At 45.5% G+C, this 24,050-nt stretch overlaps 2 protein-coding genes across 6 annotated transcripts in view; one reads left to right on the top strand and one right to left on the bottom strand.

The window, feature by feature from the left end:
* The window catches only part of CHD1L (chromodomain helicase DNA binding protein 1 like), a 23,082-nt gene extending 15,530 nt beyond the window's left edge, over window positions 1-7,552 (bottom strand). Inside the window, exons 1-6 of one of the 5 annotated variants that reach the window (XM_080575640.1) lie at window positions 7,528-7,552; window positions 6,249-6,361; window positions 5,342-5,448; window positions 3,964-4,078; window positions 2,459-2,490; window positions 285-366 (exon numbers count right to left, since the gene is read on the bottom strand). In XM_080575640.1, coding sequence (XP_080431766.1) covers window positions 285-366; window positions 2,459-2,490; window positions 3,964-4,078; window positions 5,342-5,448; window positions 6,249-6,272 — 360 coding nt within the window. In that variant the 5' untranslated portion in view covers window positions 6,273-6,361; window positions 7,528-7,552. Of the gene's footprint in view, window positions 1-284; window positions 367-2,458; window positions 2,491-3,963; window positions 4,079-5,004; window positions 5,024-5,341; window positions 5,449-6,248; window positions 6,362-7,099; window positions 7,237-7,527 lie in introns of those variants that run through there. The other 4 variants (XM_080575639.1, XM_080575642.1, XM_080575641.1 and 1 more) reach the window with 4 other exon arrangements.
* LOC308187550 (uncharacterized protein) lies at window positions 7,180-24,050 on the top strand. Its single transcript, XM_080575644.1, has 20 exons — window positions 7,180-7,461; window positions 7,548-7,604; window positions 9,339-9,376; window positions 10,635-10,775; window positions 11,965-12,027; window positions 13,185-13,305; window positions 13,745-13,837; window positions 14,877-15,037; window positions 16,105-16,190; window positions 16,395-16,478; window positions 17,529-17,591; window positions 17,731-17,808; window positions 17,900-17,988; window positions 18,711-18,747; window positions 19,599-19,747; window positions 20,209-20,271; window positions 20,576-20,651; window positions 21,258-21,342; window positions 21,520-21,607; window positions 22,150-24,050. The coding sequence occupies exons 1-20, from the start codon at window positions 7,195-7,197 to the stop codon at window positions 22,258-22,260; spliced, it is 1,950 nt and encodes a 649-aa protein (XP_080431770.1). The 5' UTR covers window positions 7,180-7,194; the 3' UTR covers window positions 22,261-24,050.

Raw genomic sequence — 24,050 nt, 5'->3', positions numbered from 1 at the left:
TAGTTTCTTTACATTTTGTGGTCTCTCAGATTGCTCCAACTTGTCAAGCACAGACACGAACCACAATAAGAGACAAGCTCCAAACACTGCCCATGTCCACACAAGGCCAACGCGATAGGCTCTTGTCTATCTGCCACTAAATATGGGAATCTCTTCACCAGTTCTCATGGAAAATGGTTGTGGCCCAGAGCTTAATAAAATACACAGAGGAACAAATGGAGAATATGTATCCTATTGTGAAGAGAAAAATCTTCAGATGCTAAAAGATGGATGAGTTATTTTACCTCAGAAAGTGTCTTGTAAAGCAGAGAGCTCTGATTTTTCAGTCTGTGAGCTTCATCTACAACCAAGGCAGCCCAGTTAAAACTGTGAACAAACAAAGCAGCATCTTCAGTTAGGTGCAGACAAATCATTGTCAGTGCAAAAAGACTGAAATAAGTGGTGCCTCTACTTGGCTGAACTCAAGATGCTCTCACACCATGAACCACGTGCAAGAATCACAAGAGGGGTGGGAGGGTGGAAGGAATTCACAGCTTTTCAAGAGCCAACACAGCTTCTTAGCTACAGCCTGGATGAGTTTTTCTGAAATCATAACTAGAGTAAGTTCACTCGAATTCGTTGTTTCTCTCTCCACCCTCCATTTCTGTGGGAAAAATGACATACGCTACAAGTGCATCAAACATTCAAGATTTATCACGTGGAAAGACATAAAACTAGGCCTCTGCACCTGTGCAAAAGAAAGCAGCAATGGTAGGCTAGTGATGGCAGAGGCATTACAAACCTTTTGCAAATCACCCAAGCCAGGCACTTCAGTTTAATCTGGGCTTGATACAGGCACATGCAGAGTCTCATTGTCCAGGCTGCAGAATCACTGGCAACCTAGTAGATCCACTGGGCTTGATACAAGCTCCAGATCTTTTCAGCTCATTCCTGCTTATCACTAGAGTTACAACTTCCACATCACAGAATAACTTCCACGCGGTCAGATCTGGCTGATGGGTATGCAGGGGAGGGAAAGCATGACCATCCAGCTCTTCTTACCCACACCCCTCTCTTCCCAATGGAATACAAGGGTTGGCATCACATAGATCTATATTCTCCCCATAGCTCTTCTTTCCCCTTGATTCTTCTTTTTGCTATTTAAGAGTGGATCTCCACTGCTAGGATGGTCAAATGTCCCTGCAGGCTCAGCAACTGAAGTGCAGAGGGGACGCTGCAGTGTGAAACATGGCAGAAATTCAGGTGCAGAGTCTGATCCCTCCGTCCATTACATTACAGTAGGGCTTTTGCTCCACTTATTTTTATCGTTACACTGCTTGTAAGGAGCGGTGATCGTGGGGTGTAACTTTGACCCACCTTTACAATGCGTTCCAAGACCTACACAGGACAAGGCACAACTTATTAGCAGCTACCTTTTTCAGAAGGAATAATAGAAGGGAAAAATTGTTGAGTGACACAGCTTTGACATTATGTGCTAGCCTTGGAACCTGTAAATTGCACTGGAGCTGGTACTAGGGCTAGTCCCTTGCTCTCCCTGTCTACTACACATTAGGGCTACGATGTAAAATAAATAGAATTATATGCAGCAGCACAGGACATGACATGGAACTATAAGGACACCATGCCCATGGCTACCTTTCATATGGCCTGGCTTCTACCATGTGTTCACCCAACACAACCTCCTGTTTCCAGCAATGGCCAAGGCAGGTGCTTTGCAGAAAAACAACAGGGTGCCCCCCTGTGGGCCTGGCTACTGCTAAGATCCAAAACGGTGTTGTGGGGACTGCTGGATTTCTGCTCCTACAAAGATCCTGAGCTATTGATGGTATCTGACTGCCCCCAGCATTTGTCACAGCATTTAACACTATCACAAGGCATTTGTGCCATTACTAAAAAAATATGAAGATTCCTCCCCATTTCATGTGTCTGTAAAATCCTGCATGACCGTGACAGTACTTCCTGCAGGCTGAATTTAAGCTGTATAATGAGTCTTGCTAGAAAGCACAATGCTCCGTAAGCCCTCCACAGCTCTGACTGGTGGCAAGAGGCAATAAATTTCAGGATATGGTATTAGCACAAGTACCATGGTATAACGCAGGTCAATTTAAGTAAATTTTCATCTAATACCTTTATAATCTGGAGCTTTTGAAGATCGCGTCTGTTCTAAATGCCTATCTTCTGGACTGATATTTAATATCCTGCTATAAGCTGCTATATATCATGTTATTCTGAGTTAACTGGCTTGAGAATTGTCCTTGGCAGAAGTTCAGATACATCTTAACTGACATTAAGGATCCTTCACTGAAACGTGGTACAGCCAAAGCTCTAATCATAACTAAAGAGCATCTTTGGATCTTGTGATACAAGCGTAGGATCTTGCACACAAATAAACATACGCTTCAGAAATGTCTGACAGACTTGCAGAATTAAATTTGAAAAAAATTAAAACCAGACTCACAGTTTGAGAAATGCTGCATCTTTCAGACAAATCTGCAATGAAAGGAAATGAATCGTTACTTATGGCTTAAGTTAACACATCAGTTACAACAGATCATCTTTTATGTCTACTTGTAAACTATGGCAAAATACAGCAGAGTGGAATGAAGTCAGTTACTACCTAAGGAAAGTAACATGACAGCTATTGTAACCACAAGCTGTTGTGACCTTACATTTTAATGCTTCTCTGGCAAAGCATCAGCAGTAAAATCTCAGAGAATTAATGGAAATTTACAGGTGTCATAAACATTCTTCAAGTCTGTAAAGTTTGTTCATATCCTTCTCACTCTGTAAGAAACACCACACACCTTCAGCATTACAATCTTTCTAAGCAAAAACATGCTTCAGAGGATTAATCTGACCCGCTAATATCCTTAAATGCTCACATCGTTTGCCCAACTTCAGATTCAAAGAGGAAGAGAAATCGTGTCACTTAAGAGAGATCTTTTAAAAGCACATAATTTTATCATTAGAACAACAGAGATGAGAAAAACACTAGCTAAAAGAATATCTCCATACAGTTGATCACTTTGTCAGGCTTGGTTCAGTAAATGCACCTCCACCTATCACATTCAGGACAAGGTTTATCACTGCACTCCTGCTTGTGTAGTGTGAAAACAGATGCAGGCTGAGAGAGATCAGCACAGGTCACAGCTCCCAGAGGAAGAAAATGGTAAAATACTTGGAGAGGGAAAGTGAGAAGGCAAAGGGAAAAGGAGATCAGAGGGGAAAAGGAATCTGTAAGATGCTTTTTCACTTAATTTCAAATTGGTTGGTGTGTTTGTTAAGAGACTGTTAAAGTAAAATTGAAGTACTGATATGAAGTAACACCTGAGTGGGACTGATTCATCAGAGAAAAATTAAGCTTTTTACCCCGCTTCACACAACTGAGCACCAGGCCATGCAGAGTCTAAAGCAGCGAACAAGGAAGCAACCCTACTGGGTCAGTCTAGAGCAGGACAGGACCTTCACCAGAGAGTCCTGACCAGATTCAGCCCAAAGTCCTGTCAATTGTAATAGAAACCTCATCATTTTACAGTCCAAGAATGAGAGTTTTATCTGAGTAGGGCATGTTGAAGAGGATACAAACACAGACAAGCTCTTTCAAAGTGTTCCTGTGTTGCCTGATTAATAGAATCTTAATAAATATCACACGTGTACGTTTCTATTAAATACTGAAGGTCTGTAAGGAAACATAGAAAGGCAATGCAGCTGCCACATAGCAATAGTTAAGGGTGTTTCTGTTTTCTTTACTCAAGTTGTGATACAGCCAGGGTTAAATTAGATTATCTTAGGGACATGAAAACTGCAGCAACTTATCTAAGTGGAGGAAGTGGGTTACAGAGTAGAGAATCACTGAGGAAGATCAGAGATGAGTACAGAGAACAAGAGCTGAGCTGTACAACGGAATGAAAAAGGCAAGGAAAAACCTGAGCCCTCCTTTCAAGCGACAAAGGCACTGTGTACCTCGTATGTTGTTAAGAGCGCATGGAAGTGAGATTGCTCTTTCAGATTCTGCTGCAGCTTGGGTCGTTCTTCCTTGTTGCCTACATATGTCACAAAGGAGAGACCTGGAGCAAACCTGTTGTCAAGAAAAAGATAGCAAAAAAAAAAGTGAGACAAGATCATTCTTTCATGTTTAAGATCCTGGACCCCATTGTCAAACTTGGATAGCACAGAGATAATGAGAACCTCCTGTCCAAACACCTTACCCTCCTGTGATACTTGGCTGGATCTCAGCTCTTGAATCTAACCCCTTCCTGATTAACTTGAATCTCAGCTTGGAACCTCAGCTGCTGGTTCTGGTTTGGAGAAGTTCCATATAAACTGCTTTCTCCTAGGTCTCAAAGTTCAGCACAGACGATGGAAAACCAGTCCATCATGGTCCATCTGCTATTCTGAACTCAAAAAACTTGTGAGAAGCAGGTGAATGAATGCAGTTTCTCCAGCTGGAACCAAATAATTGACCCACAGGCAGTTAAAACAAAAGTAAAAAATGTCTGCGGCAACTATTTCCAAGCTAGGGCCTCAAAACATCTATCCCTCATAGAGAAATAGAAGATAAAACCAATTCTATGGAAGATGAGTTGGGACTGTAAAATTCTTCCTCACTTAATCCCACCACTAATACCAGCCTAGTGTTCCTCCTGGATAGCTGTTCACTGTTGACGTACACCACATTAAGCTTTTCCCCAACTATTCCAACTGCAAGTCTACCCAAATCAAGCCAGCTCACTTCAAAATTTAACCTCAATGAGTTCAGATTCTGACACAGCATTTCTCAACAACCATGCAGAAATGCATCTGTTCTAATCTTTAACTTTCAGCAACTCTTCTTAAAAGCAATGTTAAGGCTCCAGCTTAAAATATACAGATTCTGGGCATAGCAAATGTGCTATCAGCCCAGACACTGTACCTCAGTGAAGATGGGTTACATGCACAGATGTAATATATTTTAGATGTATGTGTGAGCATGCCAAGAAACACACTATTCAGCATGGGTCTTACCTTTCATCATACAGAATCCTGGCTGTCTTCAGCAGATTTTGTCTAAGAGAGGCTGAGCATGGGGGATTGGGTTAGAAAACAAAAAACAAGCAGCTAGTGGGGGCATTTGTACTGAAAGTCATCCAATGCTTTAAGATGGATGAATTCATGTATATCACAGCACCATAAGGGCAATGCATCAAATACAAGTGGTGTTTGCATTGATTTATTGGTTTGGTAGCTTCCCTTAAAACTTTTATTCCTTTTGAAAGGAAGGAAATTCTTAGACTGAACATATTTGAAGAGTCTTTGTAACTTTTCAAGCAAGAATATGAGTGGGTCAACTGCTGAAACTTACCTCTCCAGTTCTTCCTTCCAGTTGCTCAGAACAGACAAAGGACACAGTATCAGAAATCTCTCTTTGTTCGTTACTTTTTTGGTCAAGTAAAGAAGTAGAGAAATAGTCTAGAAGGCAAGGGAAATGATTTTTTTTTTTTTGCTAAACAGAAAATGTGTGAACGTGCATAAACTGTCTCCTTCTTGAACGTTGTAGCCGATTCCTACAGGGTCTCTAGCACAAAGCAGGCCTAAGAGAATACCAAGCGAGACCCAGCATCAATGCCATAAAAGCTTAGGGCCTAAAACATGACCTCAATATCTGGAACCCTTTTTCCAAAGACCTTTCTCCCACAGCCACAGAGAAGATCTACTATACATCACTTTCTAAAACTACCAGTTTGTTATTTAAAACTCATTGAACACCATCAGCAGAACCAAAGCACAAACATTCATTCTCTGACAAAACTGAATCCCATTAAAAAACTTATTTAAAAAAAAAAGCATAAGAAAAAAAAACCAAAAATACTCTGAAAAATTTGTCTGTACTCAACTTTAATCCACACGTTGAGAAATTCAAAAATCATCTTGCTGCAGGTGCATCAAAACTACATCATTGCCTCCATACTGACTGTGTATTACCTGTTAATTCCACATACACTATGAATTATGCATTCATATGTCTGTGTAAAATGATCACTCATCTTTCTACAACCCTCCCCAAAGATTTTTTTTTTGGAATGTTACTCAGGTCCTAATAGGGGTTTTAAGTGATTCTAGAACAAAAGAAAGAGCTCTGTCTTTTGTGTAAGGACTTTAGGATGTGGCTGCTTAACTGACCAATCATTAGGTGCTTCTCTTCATCATGCAGAAACACTGAGCTAAAAAGTTGGGCAGACCTAATTTTTCAGAAGAAGAAGGCGACATACCTGACAAGTCTTCCCGAGACCCATCTCATCGCCAAGGATACAGCCATGCTGGACCTTGTAACACTGCACCAGCCAGTTTACACCTTCTATTTGATACGGACGAAGCTTAATGCCTGGGAATAAAAGCAATTTGTTAAAGTTACATAGCCATCCAATACACTGTCACAGCTTGAAGCCACCAGAAACAGGTCCTGCACAGACCGGACCTTCTGCCAACCAACTGCCTTATAGGAAAGTCACACAAATTTTTATCAGGAGCTGTTTTACCCTGCAGAGTAGCAGAGACACTGGTGTCACAGCAAATTCATTCATTTCAACCATATTCAGGAACTTGTATGCATAAAAATGCCCTAAAGTCATTACAAAGGCCTGTACAAGGAATGCGATCTGATAATTAAGCTGCCACTCTGCATGCCTGAAGGATAGCTTCACTTTCACCTCCAGCCACTTTTTTAAAATATGCAAATGCATATTCAAAACCCTCTTTAAGCTACTAGTTTGGAAATATTTGTAACAAACTACTATAGTATAATAATCGCATTTCAACAAGATGCTTTCCAGCTCGACAGATCCCAAGTGTAGATGGCTGCAGCTAGCACCATTGCAGAGCAAGCCTTATTACTGGGCACGGTGTATCAAAACAAACACAAAACGAGTCAAATTGGAATCTTCAAGATCTTTTTTTATACCTGGACTTAAGTACTGAGATTAATGATGCTGCACCACAGCTTTACCCCGGGGGTAATGTGAGAGTAGGGCGAGTGCACAGGGGCAGGAATAACTCACAAGCCCTCAGGGAACAGAAAACCCCACCGGCAGACGAATGCCGGCACCGAGCCCCCCGCACTGACCTGTGAGACCCCACCGATAAACCTCCTCCTCCTCCACGCCGGGCCCTGCCGCCCGCTCCCCGCCAGGGCGCCGAGGCGCCGGGCAGAACCGCGACATGGCGGCACCCCGCAGGCGGGGCGAGCCCCCGGGGGGCCGGCTGCGGGCGGGACGAGACCCGAGCACCGCCCCGCCGCCTTACCGGGGAGCCGGCTGCCGGAGAAGGGCCGCGATGGCGCTGCTGCCGTTGCTCTTGCTGCCCCTCACGGCGCTGCCCGCCGCCGTGTACCTGTGCTGCGTGCGGCGGCACACGGGCATCGCCGCCGCCGTGGTGCAGCGCCGGGAGCCGGGCCGGCCGGCAGCCCGCAGCCCTCCGCGGGACACCGTGAGCAGCGGGGATGTGGGGAGAGCCGGGGCGGGTGGGCGGCGGGGAGCGGGTCCCGGAGCTCACCTCTCGCCTCCTCTCCGCAGTGGGCCCCCCGGCTGTGCGGCTTCTGGCTGCGCCTCTTCAGCCATGCGGTCAACACGGTGAGTCGGGGCGCGGGCACGGCCGGCGGGGCACAAAATGTCCGCCGCCGCCGGGGGAGCCGTCAGGAGGCGGCGGCTGCCCCCGGAGCCGGGGGTCTGTCACCGGGTGGGGTAGCAGGGCTGTAACAGCACGGGGAAGCCCGAGGAGGTCGTGGTGTAAGGACAGAGACGTGCTTTGTAAGGGATTCCTTATAGGAACGTTTTCTCTGCGTGTTTTGGGGTGCCGTGTGTCCCTTAGTTGTGGTGGGATGCTGCGGGCGCGGAGCTGCTCTCTGAAGTGAAGGCTCTTCGCCGCCTTCACGCCCTCCGTTCAGGTGCCCAAAACAGAGAGCAGCCACAGTGTAGATTTCCCTCAGACATAAAGGAATTCAGGTCCTTCAGCCTCTCTGAGCGTGGCTTTCACGAGGAGGCTGCGGACAGCTGTTGTAAACAGCGCTCCTATTTTCCCGGGTGCTGGCATGCCCTCCAGCCTGTGGGTTTGTTTCTGCCCTGGCAGTTGTGCAGGAGGAGGAGGAGGAGGGCTCTGGAGCAGGTGCGAGTGCCGCCAGGCAGTACATTCACGAGGGGAAATATCTCCTTCCCTCTGCAGGGACCAGTGACCAGTTGTCCTCTCTGGGACGGCTGGGTTTGGCTGTCCCTGCCGCTGCTCAGCCTTTCGCTTTGAGGCAGTATTGAGGTTATAGGCAGAAGTCCTGTTTCAGTAGTGTGACTTGTTCCAGAGCTTGGCAGCTGGTTGGGCCTGGAGTGAAAGATAGCAGGGGGCTGCGACATAGTTGCTGAGAGGATGGCGAGCTTATCTCATGAGCAGTTTGTTCCAGGATATGCTAACCAGAATATCTTCTGATCTTTTGCTTTGTGGCTGCATCTGCTGTGCAACCCTGGGCTCGTTTCCTTTCCTGACATACACCCCTTGGAGGGGGGGACATACATTCCCAATCTCATCATACAGGTGCTTACTGTCGCAGATTACAGTGGATGCAGGTTAGGAGCGATGCCTTTCCAAAAAGAGACTGTAATTTTTATGCAATTTGTGAAGCAACATGTCACTTCATGGATATAGGAATGTGAACCTTGCTTCAGACTTGCACTGAGTACTGGAGCCACGCTCCTTTCATGTGTTTTGGAAGTCCATTCTTGAGCTATTAAGGCATGCTAGAACAAGGCTGATAACCCTGGGACTGTTGGCATTGCTATATTGGGAAGTGAGGTATTCAGAGAGTGTTTTCAGCTGCCTGCTACCATGGAGTCTCTACATTTCTCATGCTTTTCCAATTTGACCCTGTTTACTGCAGGAGCTGACCGAGTGTCTTCTACAGGGCAGCTGAGTACATACGGTGACAGGAAAGATGCTGACAAGGGGAATAAATGAAATAATAATAAGCTTCTGCCCTATCTACTATTTGTATGCCCAGAGCATGAAGAAAGTAACCGTTGGGAGCTATATAGGTGCCTCTCAACAGTGCTGCAGCCTGCAGGTGCAGGCTTTCTGGGGCTGAGCTGGGGAAGGACAAATGCATGTCCCTGCAGGAGAGCAGGAAAATACAGTCCTTATGATTCTATGAGTGTGAGAGGAGGATGGAAAGCATTTTGGAACAAGTTTATGGCCCGAAATACAAGTGCATGCTCTAGGGTGTTCTGCAGCAATTGTGAGCACATTCAGCATTCGTTGTCTTGTGGGGAAGATCCTCAGGTCAAAGTTGTGCCCAACCAATGTTTCTGCTTACGTTCTTTCAGGCTTTTGGACAGTTCTTGTTACTGCCATTATTAGTAAGGTAAGTGGGGAGTTTTATCTCCTACCATGCTTCTCTTTCTTTCTTTCTCTCTTTTTTTTTTTTCTTAAGGTGCTTGCATTGCATATGTATTACAGGTTACCCAAGATTACCTGTTCAAACAGAGAAGTAGCATAATTTGAGTGAAGAGTGAGAAAGATTATCTCATAGAAGTGGTTTATCAGATTATTTTTTTTAACTACTCTAGTTTGGGTGACCTTCTACGTGAAGAAATTATCCCTTTTTCACACTCAGGCAGGTGCACAGAAACTGAATTCACCAGATTGTCTCTTTGCCTTCCTAAGTTCTTGCTAAAGAGCAGTCTTTCTTTCAAAGCTTGTGGTTTTGCAAATCTGAAGTGTGTACCACCAGCAGTGGGAAAATAATAATAGCAGGAAAATGAAGCCGAACATGAAGTTCAGCATTTTTAATATGTTCTTTTTAAAGACATTCATTAGTTTTGAGTAACCTTTTCTTCTGTCCTCTCACTTATGTTTTGATTTGGAAACCGTGCTTGCAAGTGCACATTGCACTATAAGCCAGTAGTCAGGAAGCTCACGTTCTCCCTTGGCTTATATCTATAATTTGCTAGGTCATCTGTGCAGATCCCAGGACATGTAGAAATGTGTTAAACGCACCTGAATTTTTACTTTGGGTATGCACTTTTTAAGTAAAGCAAACCCAGACAAGCTTTACTGCTGTTATACAGTAGATCATTCCTTGATATCTGTGACATGGTCTGGGTTTCTATGCTTCACTCACATGTACTCCAAACCCTGAACTCATGCTGATTCAATCCCTGTCACATTTGGTTGCAAACAAGCTATGTTGAGGCAGGTCACGGAAAAGTCTGAAGAGGTGCTGGTTTTACCAGGGATAGTGCTTGAATGTATGGTGCAGACTGCCTTCTTTTCTTTCTTTTTCTCTCTGTTTCTGTCTTTTTTGGTCTGCGGGTGATGTATCTAATTAGAGCAAATGGGAAAACTTCCACTGTTTCTTTCCCAGCCTGGGTTTATGGAGGCTGGCTGGCCTTACGTCAAGAGGTAGGAGGCTCTATTAAGCAAGCAGAATAGATTTGGTGCTGTCTTCAGCAAGGGTTTAGAAAGGTGTGAAAGATTATCTTGTAACTGTTGCAACTTCCTGCTGTGGGAGCAGACTGCTACAACAAAATGTTCTTGGGTAAAGTTCACTTTGAACAGTCTGGAAAAATTAGTCATGGTGGAGCTTGCAAACTCTAGCAGTAGCTCTCTCTCTCTTTCAGGATGCACAACTTGTCTCTAATGCGTTCTCTTGACATTTGTGAAGATCCCACGTTTATCCCGGAGGTTGCTGCGGAGGTTACAGAAGACAAGTCTGAGGCTAAAAGCACTTCGGATATTATGAAACAGCTGATAGATGCAAGGTGAGTAGGTGATGTTTAAGAGTGGAGTGGAAGAACACACATGTTATTATATTAGCCAGAAACTGTCAGTAATCTGGATTAAAAATTCTTTCCATGTCACGGTACTTTACAAAACAAATAGTGCTGCCAGCCACCTCTTCGTTTGTAACTTACAAATCACCAGTAGTTGCATGCAATGTGAAGTTTCTGCTAGCTTCAGGAAGCCTGCTTGCACTATTAGAGTAGATATACTTAGTGGTTGGCCAGTCAATGTATACATCCCTTAAGTTTGCAGGTGTGCTGTTTCTTGCCTGCAAGGAATCTCAAATAGAAAACAGCAGTTGCTGGGAGGAGAAAAGAAACACAGGGTACAAAGCAAACAACCCACAAGAAATTAGTCTTTGTTACTTAGGCTGCGTCAAGAAGGCCTGTTTAGCTTCTTCACTGTGGCCTGTACTTGATTAAATCTCACCAGATTAGGGATGAAATGTTACTGAGGCTCACATGTCACACTGAAGTCTGATGCTGAGACGGGGGCAGCTGAACGGCTATGAATGCTCTCCCTGTCTGGTTTTGTTCTTAGCTGTGGGCCTGTCTAGAAGTTACTGAAGATGTCCATGAGCTGTGCTTCACCAGCATCTCAGAGAGTAGATTCTCTATATATTTGAGCTTTTAGCAACACTAAGCTTGCTTCCCACTTGAGTTCTTAAGCTATAGCATGGAATAACATTCAGCGCCTTCACTTTAGAGGGAGGAAAGTATTTTCTGCAGGCATTGGTCAGGCTGAGTGCAGCCTTCTGGTTCTTGTGTCCCAGGCTCTACTAGTGATACACTGAGTGCTACAGGGCAGATTATTTGAACCTTGCCTCTTCCCTACATAGCACATTATGGATCCTTACACTGCAAATGTAAACCTGGAATAAATTTTGAACAATTTAGTGACTGCTTTATTGCAGTAGAAATATGAAACAACTAGAACACGTCAGCAAAACTGACCCCTTATTTCTGTGGCACCCTTAATGGACTTACCGCCCTGCATATGTGCAAGGAGTCTGACAGAGTGTGAGCTAAAATCCTTAGGCGAGCAGTCCCGATGATGCCCTGTAAGTGGGCAATTCCCATCCTGTGTTGGACTGATGCTGGATTCTGCAGTTTAAAACAGAGGTGGCTTTGCCAGTTCACAGTTGCCCTTTCGATCCTTTCTTTGCAGGTCTGATTCTGCCAGCAAAGGGTTTAGCTTCAAAGGGATCAAAGACTACCTGGACTGCTACAGGTAGGTGAAATTACAGTCTGGGAACAACTGTCTCACGTGTTCCTCTGCCATGGGCTGCTGCTGCACCACGAGCTCGCAGGCATCTCCCTGTTAGAATTGTCCTTGAGGTACTTCTGTTTAGCATCATCCTTTCCGGTCCTTTCCCTCTAATAGAATAACAAAGGAAAGCCAACTGGGAGAGCTGGCACAACTCTTACCAGCTCTGCAAGGATATTTAAATACTGTTTGTCTTGGCTTATCGTTGGTCTCCTCTGGGAGAGATTTCTACATACTTTGTTTGCCCAAACAAGTGAGTGAGAAGGTGAGAAAGGTTCGTATGGATGATGCAAGCTGCACATACTGTGGGTCTCTGAAGAACACCTTGATTCCCCAACTGCTTGTGTTCCTGTGAGCAGTTTGGCTGTGTTCTCCCAGTCCTTGTGTCCAGCTTGGGAGCAGCTGGAAGCACATCCTTGACTCTGAGGTTCCGTGAGCTGTTGGCTGCTCAGTAACTCCTGGTTGCCTTTGGGACGTGTGCCAGATCTGAAGTGCTCAGATAAATCCTGCTGCACTCCTGGCACGTGTTCCTCAGGGGCCACCCCTGCCAGTGGGCTGTGGCCTTGGAGCAAATGGCTGACGCTGCAGTCTGGTGTTACAGCTGAATGCTGACTGTGAGGCTTCAGTGTCAGCCAGAGACAGATCTGTTCATGGGCTAACATAGCCAGGAGGGAGGGAAGGCCTCTTTGTTAAAGGTGGGTTATGACGGTGCTGCTCCGAGACCCCTCTCTGTAGTGGGAAGCCTGTATAAAATGGGCTGTCCTCTTGTTTAAGCTCATGGTACTGGCAGTTTCGTAACCTTGGGCTTTGAAGAGCTTGAAGGCTCTCCATAAAGTCCTTCCCTGCTTATCTGGTGTTTCAAGAACATATGAGCAAGTCTACCAGCTCCTGCCCCTACTCTGAGGGTGGGAGGGGTGTTGTGGAGGAAGTTCTCCTCTTGGGGAAGGGTGTCTCCTCTTGTGTTGGTGTCAACTGTGTTGAAATCATCACCACACACAGATTATTATCTAGTTACTGGTTACAGCTGTGACAGGTGCCGCCTTGCTACCTGAGAGACAAACTCTGTGTGTGGGTGTGGTGTGGGGGGCCTTGTAATGAAGATCCCAACTTCTGTCCTGTAGGAGTGGGAAGCTGACGCCATCTCAGGTGGCAAAGAACATCATTGCCACGCTGGAGGACTGCGACAAATCCACGCCCCCACTCAGAGCGATAGTGCAATGGGACCGGGAACAAATAATGCTGGTAATGTGCCGCTCTGGTAGCAAAGGGGCCTCTGCCACCCCAAGAGTGGTAGCATCCATTAGAAAGGGCAGAGGCTCTTCTTCTGATATGTTGCACAGAAAAAATATGTTTTTTGCTTCTTCCTTGTGTTGAGGACTAAAAAAAGTTTGCTTCCCTTCCTGCAAAGCGAGTTAGCATTAAGGCAATCTGTTTTCTACTGGGCTACTATTTTTAAACCGGGATTCATGTGCTTATGTGGCATAGATGCTTCTAAGCAGTAAATGCTTACCCCATCAGCAAACAGTGGAAGAAAAAAGAAACCTTTATCATTTGGCTTGCAAGCAGCCTGACAAAGCCATTCGCAGTATCTGTTCTGATACTGGTAATGACTTTCAGTTCAACTCTCTCTGCCTACCTATCTAACATACAACTTTTTAAATTTTTTTTCCCTGCTGTGTAGATGGCTGAGGCCTCCACTGCTCGTTACAGGAATAAATGTACCCTGTCTCATCTAGATGGCATCCCAGTGTGCCTGAAAGAAGAGTTCAAAGTGGTGAGTTTCCTTGTCTAGCTGTCAGTTCATGCTGCAAGTAGTCAACCGGGACAACTTGCTGCAAGGAGGTTTTAAGGCCAACTCCTCAGCATAAGCCTGTGAATTCTTTTGTAATAAGAGGCAGTATACGGGTTTGTAATGAGTAGGATTAACAAATTTTGCTAGTTGATGATAGATCTCAGTTATGACAGATGTTTTCCGTATCTTGTACTGATCTCTTCAATCCACAGGGAGCAGAGGGTTGGGGTGGGAAACAGTCCCTCTGCTGACAAGATGAGAATATATAAAAACACCTGTAGCAGTGGGCGTAACTGCCTGGATTTCTCAGTCACTCCCTCTGCTCTGCTGGCAAAGGATCCCTCTCTCCTTACCTTTAAGGACATACATGTATCAGAAATATGAAAGTTACTCTGAAAGTCCTCACCCACAGTGGGGTTGTGCTTACCGCTTAGCAGCAGTTACTACTAAATACGCCTGGAGGTGCCATCAAGCTGTCATGGACTCTGGAAGGACCTACCCATAGGGTGGGAGTCCTGTTTACGTACATCACTATGTAAGTGTGAAGAGTACTTAGCACACCCTGAAAATGAATTCATCTGGTATTTTGGCATCCATGTAATGTTGGTTCCTTGCTTCAAAGCACTGCAGATTTAAAATGCTGCAGCTCCTTGCATAGAATGTAGGAAAAAGAGCTCCTGTGTGCTCTGGGGCCGAGGTGACTTGGTTCTGCAGCCTCTGGGCCTAGCAACTGCATTGCTATAGAGAGGCAGACTTTCTGGACATCTGTGTGTTTCTGCTCCTCATGGTATTAGCAAGACTCCTTTGCATGTGAGAGGAAGCCAATAGTGAAGGGTTAAGTATCCCTCTTGACAGGAACAACACAGGAAAAGATGAAGAGCGAGACTTCCTAGCTCTTACTTCAGTGGGTCCTGATGTCTGAGAACTGTTGTGGGGGTGAAGTGTGCATGTGAAGCATGCACGCATGCCTGCCTGCCATACCAAGGTTTTAGGATGAGTAATAAGGTGTCTTCTTGCTAAGGTACCTTACCATCACCGAGTAGGAACAGTGTTTCTCGGGACTGAGCCTGAAACAGAAGATGCTACTGTGGCCAAGAAGCTGAGAGAGGCTGGAGCTGTCATTATTGGGGTTTCAAACATGCATGAACTAGGGACTGGAACGACTGGATGCAACCCTAATAGGTAAAATTCCCTTCCCTCTCTCTACCTCTCTCCTCAGACCTAAAAGTCTGCCCAGAACTGACAGGGAAGGGTACAAAAACAGGGCAGACGTGTAAGAATAAAACTGACTGAAACACCCAGTGCAGGGAGAACCCTGTGGGTATGAAAACAGTAGATGTTGGAAGCCTGAAGGCTTCCAAAGGAAAGAGGAAACCAAAGGTAAGAGAGGATTCAAATCGTGTCTGCTGAGTAAAGAGCTCTTTCCAAGGCCTTGTATGTGTGGAGGTGTAAATGTTTACAGGATGAGCAGTAGACAAAAGCAGTGACATAAAACAACTAAATAGCAATCTAATGAGCAGTCACAAAAATGGCTAATGGCCAAGAATAAGGAGAAAAGGTACAATCAGCTCAGGAGAACATAGCTTTTTTATTTCCTAGCTAAAACAAGCTCACTATAATTTACTTTTGTGAATTTTCCAGCTATAGCAAGCTGAGAACTGCTGTGTCAGAGCAGTGGTTCTCATAGCCTTGATAAGCTCCACACTTGATACATGTGCAGCTGGATGGAACTGGGGCTCCCCCACAGCTACAACAAAATTCACGGGCATTGTGTGTGGGCTGCAACACCAGCTGGATGCCCTCCCACCTGGCAGGTCTCTTTGAGGACCAGGGACAGACTGGAGAGTTTGGAATAAAAGGCAAAGCTGGGGGTTTTGACTCGCTTGTGGTTCTTTAAGAACTGATGGGCAGTGACTGCTCTTTCTTTTGGAATCTTTCTTTTGGAAGTGTAATGCACTACAGTATGCGGTAATGGCACGGTGCAATCACAACCAGAAGAACTGGAACAGCATCCTTCCTATTGCTTTGAGTTTCTTTCTTTTGGATAGGCTGCTGATGATAACGAGATTGGACTCTGAGCAAAAAGTCTTATTTCAGTCTTTTTTTTCAGGGATGTAGCACTATCTGGGGTGGACTGGTGTCTCTTTAGTAAGAGATTTGAATCCCTGTGCTGTTTCTAGATCTTTTCCTACCCTTTAACACACTCAGGCCTTCCTAGGAAAAGTTTCAACACTGTTTGTCTACCTCAGGTACCACAAGATCCCTAGGAATCCCTACAAGCCCAACCACTTCACAGGTGGGAGCTCCAGTGGGTCAGCAGCAGCTGTAGCAGCAGGTAGGTGGTCGTAAACTGAGCTTGGGGGTGGTGGGAGGTAAGTCCTGAGCCTCAGGCACTCAGAGTTCATGAAGGGTTTAGGAGCTGGAGGGAATTCATGGCTGAACAGAGAGCTCTCTGTGCTGTCTTGGCTACAGCTGCTGGTAGAATGGACAGGGCAACACAATGTCTCTCTGATCAGAGCCCTGTGTGTGTATTTTGTAGGTCTCTGCCCAGTGGGTATTGGCACAGATGGAGGCGGCTCTGTGAGGATTCCTGCTTCGTTCTGTGGTGTGGTGGGGCTGAAAGGTAGTGCCCTTTAATCTGTGTGTGTATGTCGTCTTTACTGCGTCAGATAGGATGCCACAAACAAGTCAGGCACAATCCATTAATTCCTGCCATGTAAAACTCAACCGGAGAAGCTCTGGAGCGTAACACCCTGAGAGTCACACAGGTTGGAATGGCAGAGTGGAAGTATTCTCAGTACTGACCATTGAAGAGATGTTCAGAAAAAAATAGCTTCTGTGTGTGATTCAAATGCTAAACAAAACTCGCATGCTGCTTTTCTTTCTACCCACTTATCCTTCTTCTGTCTTCCTCCTCTGCTGGGAGGTGTTCGTGATGTAGCTGGGTATCTGTAGTGAGCTAGTGAAAGCAGCTTCACCCAAGATGGATTCCCGTTACCTTGATTATATGGAAGGGTTGATGCTGCTCCGATTTGTATCTGGTAAGTTAGACCTGGTAATGGGCTTGTATCAAACCAGCACGTAGCCATTCCCCTTATCTCAGAGGTACAAGAAGTAGGAATGCAGATTTTGAGGTAAGAATTAATGTAATCAAGGGGAATGTGCAGAGGACATAAACAACGCCCTGTGCATTTCTTACGGTATGGAAGGTGGTGAGGCAGGCAAATCCATCGCCACCTGGAAGAGATGCCAGCTTTTGGGAAGGGTTTAGCATTCTGAAAGATCTCAGCTGCTTCATCTGACCAGGTACTCAACCGTTACCCCGGTTTTCCGTCCTTCACACACAGTCAACTTAATCTTGGTTCAGCTGAGGAAAATGACGATGGCTGTGTAACTGGTCAGAAAGTTGACAAGAACGCTTGTAGACGACAGCTGGTATTAGGTGTGAAGTGATTGAGATCTTCCAGAGCGTGGCATCTCCTTCTCTTGATAATCTTGCTCCTGAAGAACAGGGTATTGAAAGATTGGTGACTAGGCTGTGAAACAGCTGGCATGAAAGTTGTTGGCAGGGGTGTGTTCCTTACTGTCTCAGTCGGGTGGGGCAGAGCTCTCAGATTCAGATATTCCCAGTGACTGCTCGTGTCTAGCTAACTGCCCATTTCTTGTTCTCCAGGTACCTTTGGGCGGATCAGCTGTCATGGCAGCTACCCACTCTCCTACTCCACAGTCAGCGTAGGTAAGAGGACTTGTGCCCCCCTTCAGGGACCTCGCTGTGTTGTTGTTGCTGAGGAGGCAGTCTGGGCCTACGTAAGACCTTGGGAGGAGGGTCCTATTTATTCCCCGTCGTGTTTTTGTAACTGATTTCTCTTTTAAAGGCCCTATCTGTACCTCAGTGGCAGATGCAGCCATTGTTTACAGTATTCTTGCTGAACCGGATCCACTCTATCCATACGGTAGGTGAGCATTCTCCTCCCTGAACCCAGGTGCTCTGCCGTCCTGCAGGCATCCTAGATAAAAGGAGGAACTCTTGCTTGCTCCCTGCAGGACTAAAGCAACCCAAAGCAACCCTGTCAGATATGTGTGCTCCTGACCTGAAAGGCTTAAAAGTGGGAGTGGACTGGACATTTTTTAAGGTACCTATTCTGTCTCTTTCTTCCTGATGCTTTGCAAAATGAAATTTTGAAGGAATTCAGTGCATTCAGTGTTCTCTTACCTTTCCTCGTGAACTTCTTGTATTTAGCCCTATAATTGGAGGGGAATATGGCTTAGGTGAAAACACCCTCTGGGATAACTTTTTCCTAAGGCAACCTTTCGAATAAAAGTCTGTTGGAGGTATGAGGAAAGGTAATGACTACAGTTCATGGCCATATGCTTCCTCATGCTGCTGTTTCTATTGAAAGTGATGCTTCTGAATTGTTTCCAAAAGGGAATTCATTTAAAAACAAATGAGGAAAATTACCATATCCATTTGGTGACAGTGGTGTAGCTGTTGTATTTTGTCATCCCAATGTAGAAACTGGGCTTGCAAGCTAATGCCACTTGGCAATCGTAATGCAGCTCCATGAATGTGCCCAAGATTTCTTCCCTAGAGGAAAACAAGGATGGCTTTGCCCCAGTGTGGAGGAGGAACATCTTCTCCTCTAGAAAAGGAGACCTTTCCTTTTCCTTAGGGGTACGCCTTGCAAGCTGTCCTCTTGGAACAGGTAGCCTAAGGCAGTTCTGGATGGCTGTGTTTCTCTTACCGTTAGAGGCAGGAGCAGGGAAAGCTCCATGAGGACCAAATGCCTGTGAGTGCTCACCAACGAGAAGAGGGAGGTTACTCAAGTCTGCTCAGTTCTTTCCTCTTGTTTTCTAGGCATGTGATGCAGAAGTCCTGACCATCTGTGAGAAAGGTAAAGAGCAAAAGTCTCTTAATCTGCATAAAGTTGTGTGTTCCCTCTGTGGAGGCATTAAAGAGATCTGTCCTGAAGTTTTTAAAGGCAGATGTTTTAAGAGGTCTGACTGTGCAGACAGTGGAAGCTTTGTATTAGGGAAGCCCCTCTGACTGCCGAGGGTTGAAAAGCTCAACAGTTGTAGGCTTGTCAGGTTACAATGGAAGAATGCAGTTCAGTGTGCTAAGCCTCTGTCTCTGTATAAAGGCAGATCCTCTGCTCAGTAATAGTTACTCTGCAAGCTTTCATGGTAAAAGACTTTTAAGGGAGGGACTTGTTTCACAAAGTTATATTCAGTGGGAAAGACAGGGCTAGGATTTTATGATGTATCCAGTCCTCTAGTATTTCCTTGAAATCAGCCAAATGGTGCCTTCAGGGTGGCTTTGTTAGATTGCAGACTGAGCAAAATTGAACTTGGTGATGTGGGGGAAACAGATGACAATGTCTGTCATAATAGCTAGCCTCCTGTGCATTGGAGCTGAGATAGTTCACAGAAGTGTTATCAGTCCCTCTTTACTGTCTGGGTTAATTGCAGGCTAAAGGGAGGAGAGGAACTTGCCAAAAATGTAGTTGGTAAGTTAGGAACCTATCTACAAACCCCTACCTCTGCTCCCTTGGAGCACTGAGACCTAATTAGGGCTAAGACTTACCTGTGAGAACCAGCCGCAGCAATCTGCGTGCAGCATGATGCACTGAAGATGCTTGCCTTGTAATGGCCAGCGGGGTCTCTGACTTCTCAAGGGGGAGCAGATTCTCATCCCTTCTGTGAAGTCTAAAGAATGTTGTTTGTGCTTCACCTGTTCTGTACTCAGCTGTGGAGTACCTGCAGAGTTTGGGAGCCAGCGTGGTTGAAGTGTCTCTTCCAGAGATGGAGGAAGTGAAAATAGCACATGTGATCTGCATTCTGAGTGAGATGAGGGACATGCTGCAACCTGACTTCAACAAACATTTCCAGGAAATGGTAAGTAGCAGCAGCTTGGATCAATGGCAGTAGTTATTATGGCTGATGCAGAACAAGGGTCTTATGGCAGTGAGAAACATGGGGCTCTCCTGCTTTTTCTACGACAATCCACCTGTTAGATGACTGCTGATACAGAAGAGTAGACCTGGAAGAAAACTCCTGGGCTATCACACGCAGTTTCTTGCTGTTGTTGACTAAACACGTGTGAGGCCCCTCAAGCTGTTATGCCCACAGTAAAACTCTTCCTGTCACCATGGAAGACTATTAAAGCATGCAGAGATCTGAACTGCAGTTCCTAGGAAGACACTTAAGCTTGATGGCAGGCTGATTAGGGTGGGAAAGGTGGGTAGAAAAGAGGGAGTCTGGAAGGTTCTATCTTTCTTTGTACTTGCCTAAGGCAAGAAAATGTGATTAGCAAGCCTGTTGCAAGGAGAGCCAATGACTGATGTTTTCTCTTTCAGAATTTGGAGACGCGGGCTACCCTAGCCTTGGCTTCCCAGTTTACAGCTCTGGATTATATTACGGTGAGGAACATACTGTGGTGCAGATTGAAGGGGAGGCACCTAGTGAAATTGCAAAGGTGGGGTAGATAGTTTTCTTAACCTCCCCATACAAGTGGAAAGATACCAGCCAGCTGTACTCCTCTGCAGTGAAAACATGCAAAGTGATGGGGCACTTGGATTGGCATACTGCATGTTGATTCCAAAATGCAGGAAGGATGTTCTCTTTTGCAAAGGCGTGGGCTCTGATGGGCAGAGGCAGTCATCATCAAACTTCAGCCTCATGAACCAAGAGGGCCTGGTCAGACAGTAGTCTCTCTGCTTGCAGGCAAATCGACAGAGAACTCGCAGCATGAGGTTTTTGCGAGAGATCTTCACCACTGTGAACTGCATCGTTACACCAGGTATTGGCAACCTTGACCAAAGAGCTGCTCCCTGACCGTTGTGGTACATTTTGAGAACAGTTGCTCCATTAACTCTTCCTTCCCAGTTTTAAGAGTGTGACTTTTGTGCAGAGGCTTAACTCTGCCTCAGGCCTCCACAAGAACACGGGGCCTGGTTGGAATGACTGCTGTGCGTTTCTATACTTGCTGCCTGTATCCAAGGCAGTCAGAAAACTCCCTTTTGGTAGTTGAAAATGAGGTGCAGAACCAGCAGAGTTGCACAGGAGGGACTAGACATCTACTTATTTATGAAGAAATAGAAAACTGACTGCTCAGTTCATAAATCCCAATGATTTGATTGTGTTCTGGGGGAGGGAGTTTGCATTACTAATCTAGATCAAACATGGCTTTGAGGAACTGAGCTATTCCCACAGCGTGCCCACAGCTATTGCCCGCAGCGTGACTCTTCCTTTGCTCTTTGAGCACTGGATCAGGCTGCCTAGAAAGGCTGTGGAATCTCCATCCTCAGGTGTGATCCTGGGCAGCTTGCTCTAGCTGAGCTGGAGTTGGACAAGAGGCCCTCCAGAGATCCCTTCCAACCTCAACCATTCTGTGATTCCTCCTCAGCTGTTGCTTCCACTGCCCCGAGAATCCACGAATCTGACCTCTTGACTGGCAGCAATGACACTTCATTCATAGTTCAGTCCATGAGGTAAGAAGAGTTACTGTTTGCACTATGAAAATGGAAATTTGTGAACAGCTGGAGACTGGGCGCACTAACTTGCGGAGGTCAGGCTGTAGAGCAGGACAGATCAATCCTCACTCCCCCGCAAAGGGCAACTTTGCTGCTGTCCCAAGGCAGGAATGTTGATGACGGCTTCTCTCCCAGGTTCATGCAGCTTGCTAACTTGACTGGGATTCCAGGCCTCGTGGTCCCCGTTGGTTATTCTACTGCTGGGCTTCCTATCAGTCTCCAGGTAAGTGTTGGCTCTTTGTGAATGCTGTGACACAAAATCTCCAGGTGGCTCTGTCCTGAACCACTACAACCAGGTTCATCCTGTTCCACACAGCACAACCGAGGAGTCGCCAGGTACTAGGAAGGAATTTTTAACTTCTGGGTGAGGAAGAGTTAACTCACTCACCTCAGAGTGTAACTCACTTCTGAATGCCAGATGGATTCTTTGGGGTTCTGGACACAGACTTCTCTTTTTCCCTGTCCACTTGTATCCGTACCCATTATTTATCACTGCTTTCCTCTCTTTTCCTCTCAGTTCTGTGATTTAAATCCTTTCTTGCTCTTCTCCCTTTTAAAACGGGTCTCGTGTAAATGAAAAGTTCCATACATCTTAATTAAGTCACTGAGCTGCCTTTTTCCCAAATACAGTGATGCCATATTTGCTGGGGTAAAAGTGAGAAACGTGTCCTTTTGGTGCTGTTGGGAATAATTTTAGCCATGTTTTCCTGGGCTTTCAATCACTGTGTGTGATGATGCTACTCTTCTGTCTCTCTCTTCTTCCAGGTCATGGGAAAATGGTGGGATGAAGCTGTTCTTCTGAGGATCGGCCTGAAGCTAGAGCAGTTTCGTAACCAGACCAAGAAACCATCCATTTACTATGACATCCTCGCATGATGGGGTGACCGAGATGGGGAATAAGTCTTTACCCCCCCCACCCCTTCCTGCCCCTGTAGTTTGACCTGGCCAAGTACTAGAGTGGACTTGTTTTCAGCGTTCATCTGAATGAGGTTTAGTGGCAGGCTCATCTGAGGAATGGGGAGAAACACTGATTGGAGCAGGCACTGAAGCTGAGTAGACAACAGTTCTGCTCCCTGTTCAGCACTGGATGGTCTAGTTTATACTGGGGAGACAAACTGTGCTCGCTAGTTCCTCCCTGTGTTTTTGCCAACAGGGGAAGTTACAAATGTCTTCTGCAACTTCTTTTCATGTCAGGGACCTACGTAAAGATGGAGGACAGCTGCAGCTACAGGAGTGCGTGTGAGCAGGTGATGGTGCTATGTATGGAAAGCCACAACCTCTAGGCCTCACTGAACGCCTCCTGCTCCAGGATATAACAAAAGCGGTGTTTTAAGAAGGAGAAGCAGCTTCCCTTAAGACATAACGCTAAGCTCCTTTGGAATGAGGAAGATCTTAACACACCTGCAGTTAGGAAGAGTGGGTTAAGCCCCTTATTTAAGCTAGCCCCTTAGAGCAGAAAAGAAGGCACTGCGAACAGCGTAAGGTCAGTCTGTTCTGCAGAGTACACTCACTGCATGAGCAATCCCACCTACCTTCAACCTGAAGTGCAAAGGGAGGAAAAAACAGAGCATGAAAACTCATTATATCTGCCCTGAAGCCCTGGTTCAGGATTCTGCCATCCTCTTGCACTGTTGACAAACGTATCTATTCCCCAAGCTAAGACTTGGAGAGCCTCTTCTCTCCCACTGGTTACTTAAGCGTAAGCCTACTACCATACAGGTGTCCCACTGGAAAAAGCTACCCAGGAATGCTGTGAAACAGCTATCTGAGAGAGGAGCTGAGAGGGTGAAATGTAAGTGGTACTAAAAGCAGAGGTGCTACTGAGCTACTGTGAGAGTAGATCACTGTTCAGTACTCTGGGCACAGGAAAGGTGTTGCACAAAGCCACATGCAGCACGGAGCCTGCTCTAGGTAAGAAACCAACCCATCTTATCTCAAACTGTACTTCCAGAAATGAGATAGAAAAAAGATGAGAATGTATGACATCACAGCAGGAAAAGCTGGAGAAGGCTCTGCTTATCCAAGATTTGTCTCAAAAGCCACAGTACTGTTGCACTGAAAGTCCCAAGTACCCGTGTCCTGCTTATACCACCGTGGCCACATCAAAGAGAAGACCTACGAGTAACTAAAGCTAAACATTTAGGTTAATTTTGGAATACCTTAGGGTTAATGCTCAGCAGCATCTCCTGTTGTCAACCTCATCAAGTCTCAGAGAAGAAAAACGCCTATGCTTGCGATCAGGTTCTGGGAGAAGCTCTTACAGACAGGAACAGAAAAGCAGTATAGTCTTAGCTTGGAAGGAAAGAAGGAACCAGAAGTAGTTGCAGTTTCTCCCAACCTCAGTACAGTTGTTTTTTAATTAATATATATATATCCACTCTTTAAACAGAGCTAGCACTTTACTAATGGCTAAAGGTTCCAGTCAGATAACACCTGAATGGAGGAATGTTGCATAACCTTAAGTACTTGAGTCAAAGCAGCAAGATCAGCTGTTAGCAGCACCCACAGTTAAATTAATGATATGGTTGATAATTTTGTCTTCAACTCCTTTGTGATACTACTACAAATGTTATTAGAGTCTACTGTAGTTCAACTTTATGAAGAACAGTGTTTAAAAGAAAAATATTTCCTCTACTATTAATAACTTATTAAAAATGCTCAAAATA

Source organism: Anser brachyrhynchus (genome assembly GCF_964034855.1).
Source record: "Anser brachyrhynchus genome assembly, chromosome: 1".
NCBI lineage: Eukaryota > Metazoa > Chordata > Aves > Anseriformes > Anatidae > Anser > Anser brachyrhynchus.
This window is presented reverse-complemented; position numbering and strand designations above follow the sequence as displayed.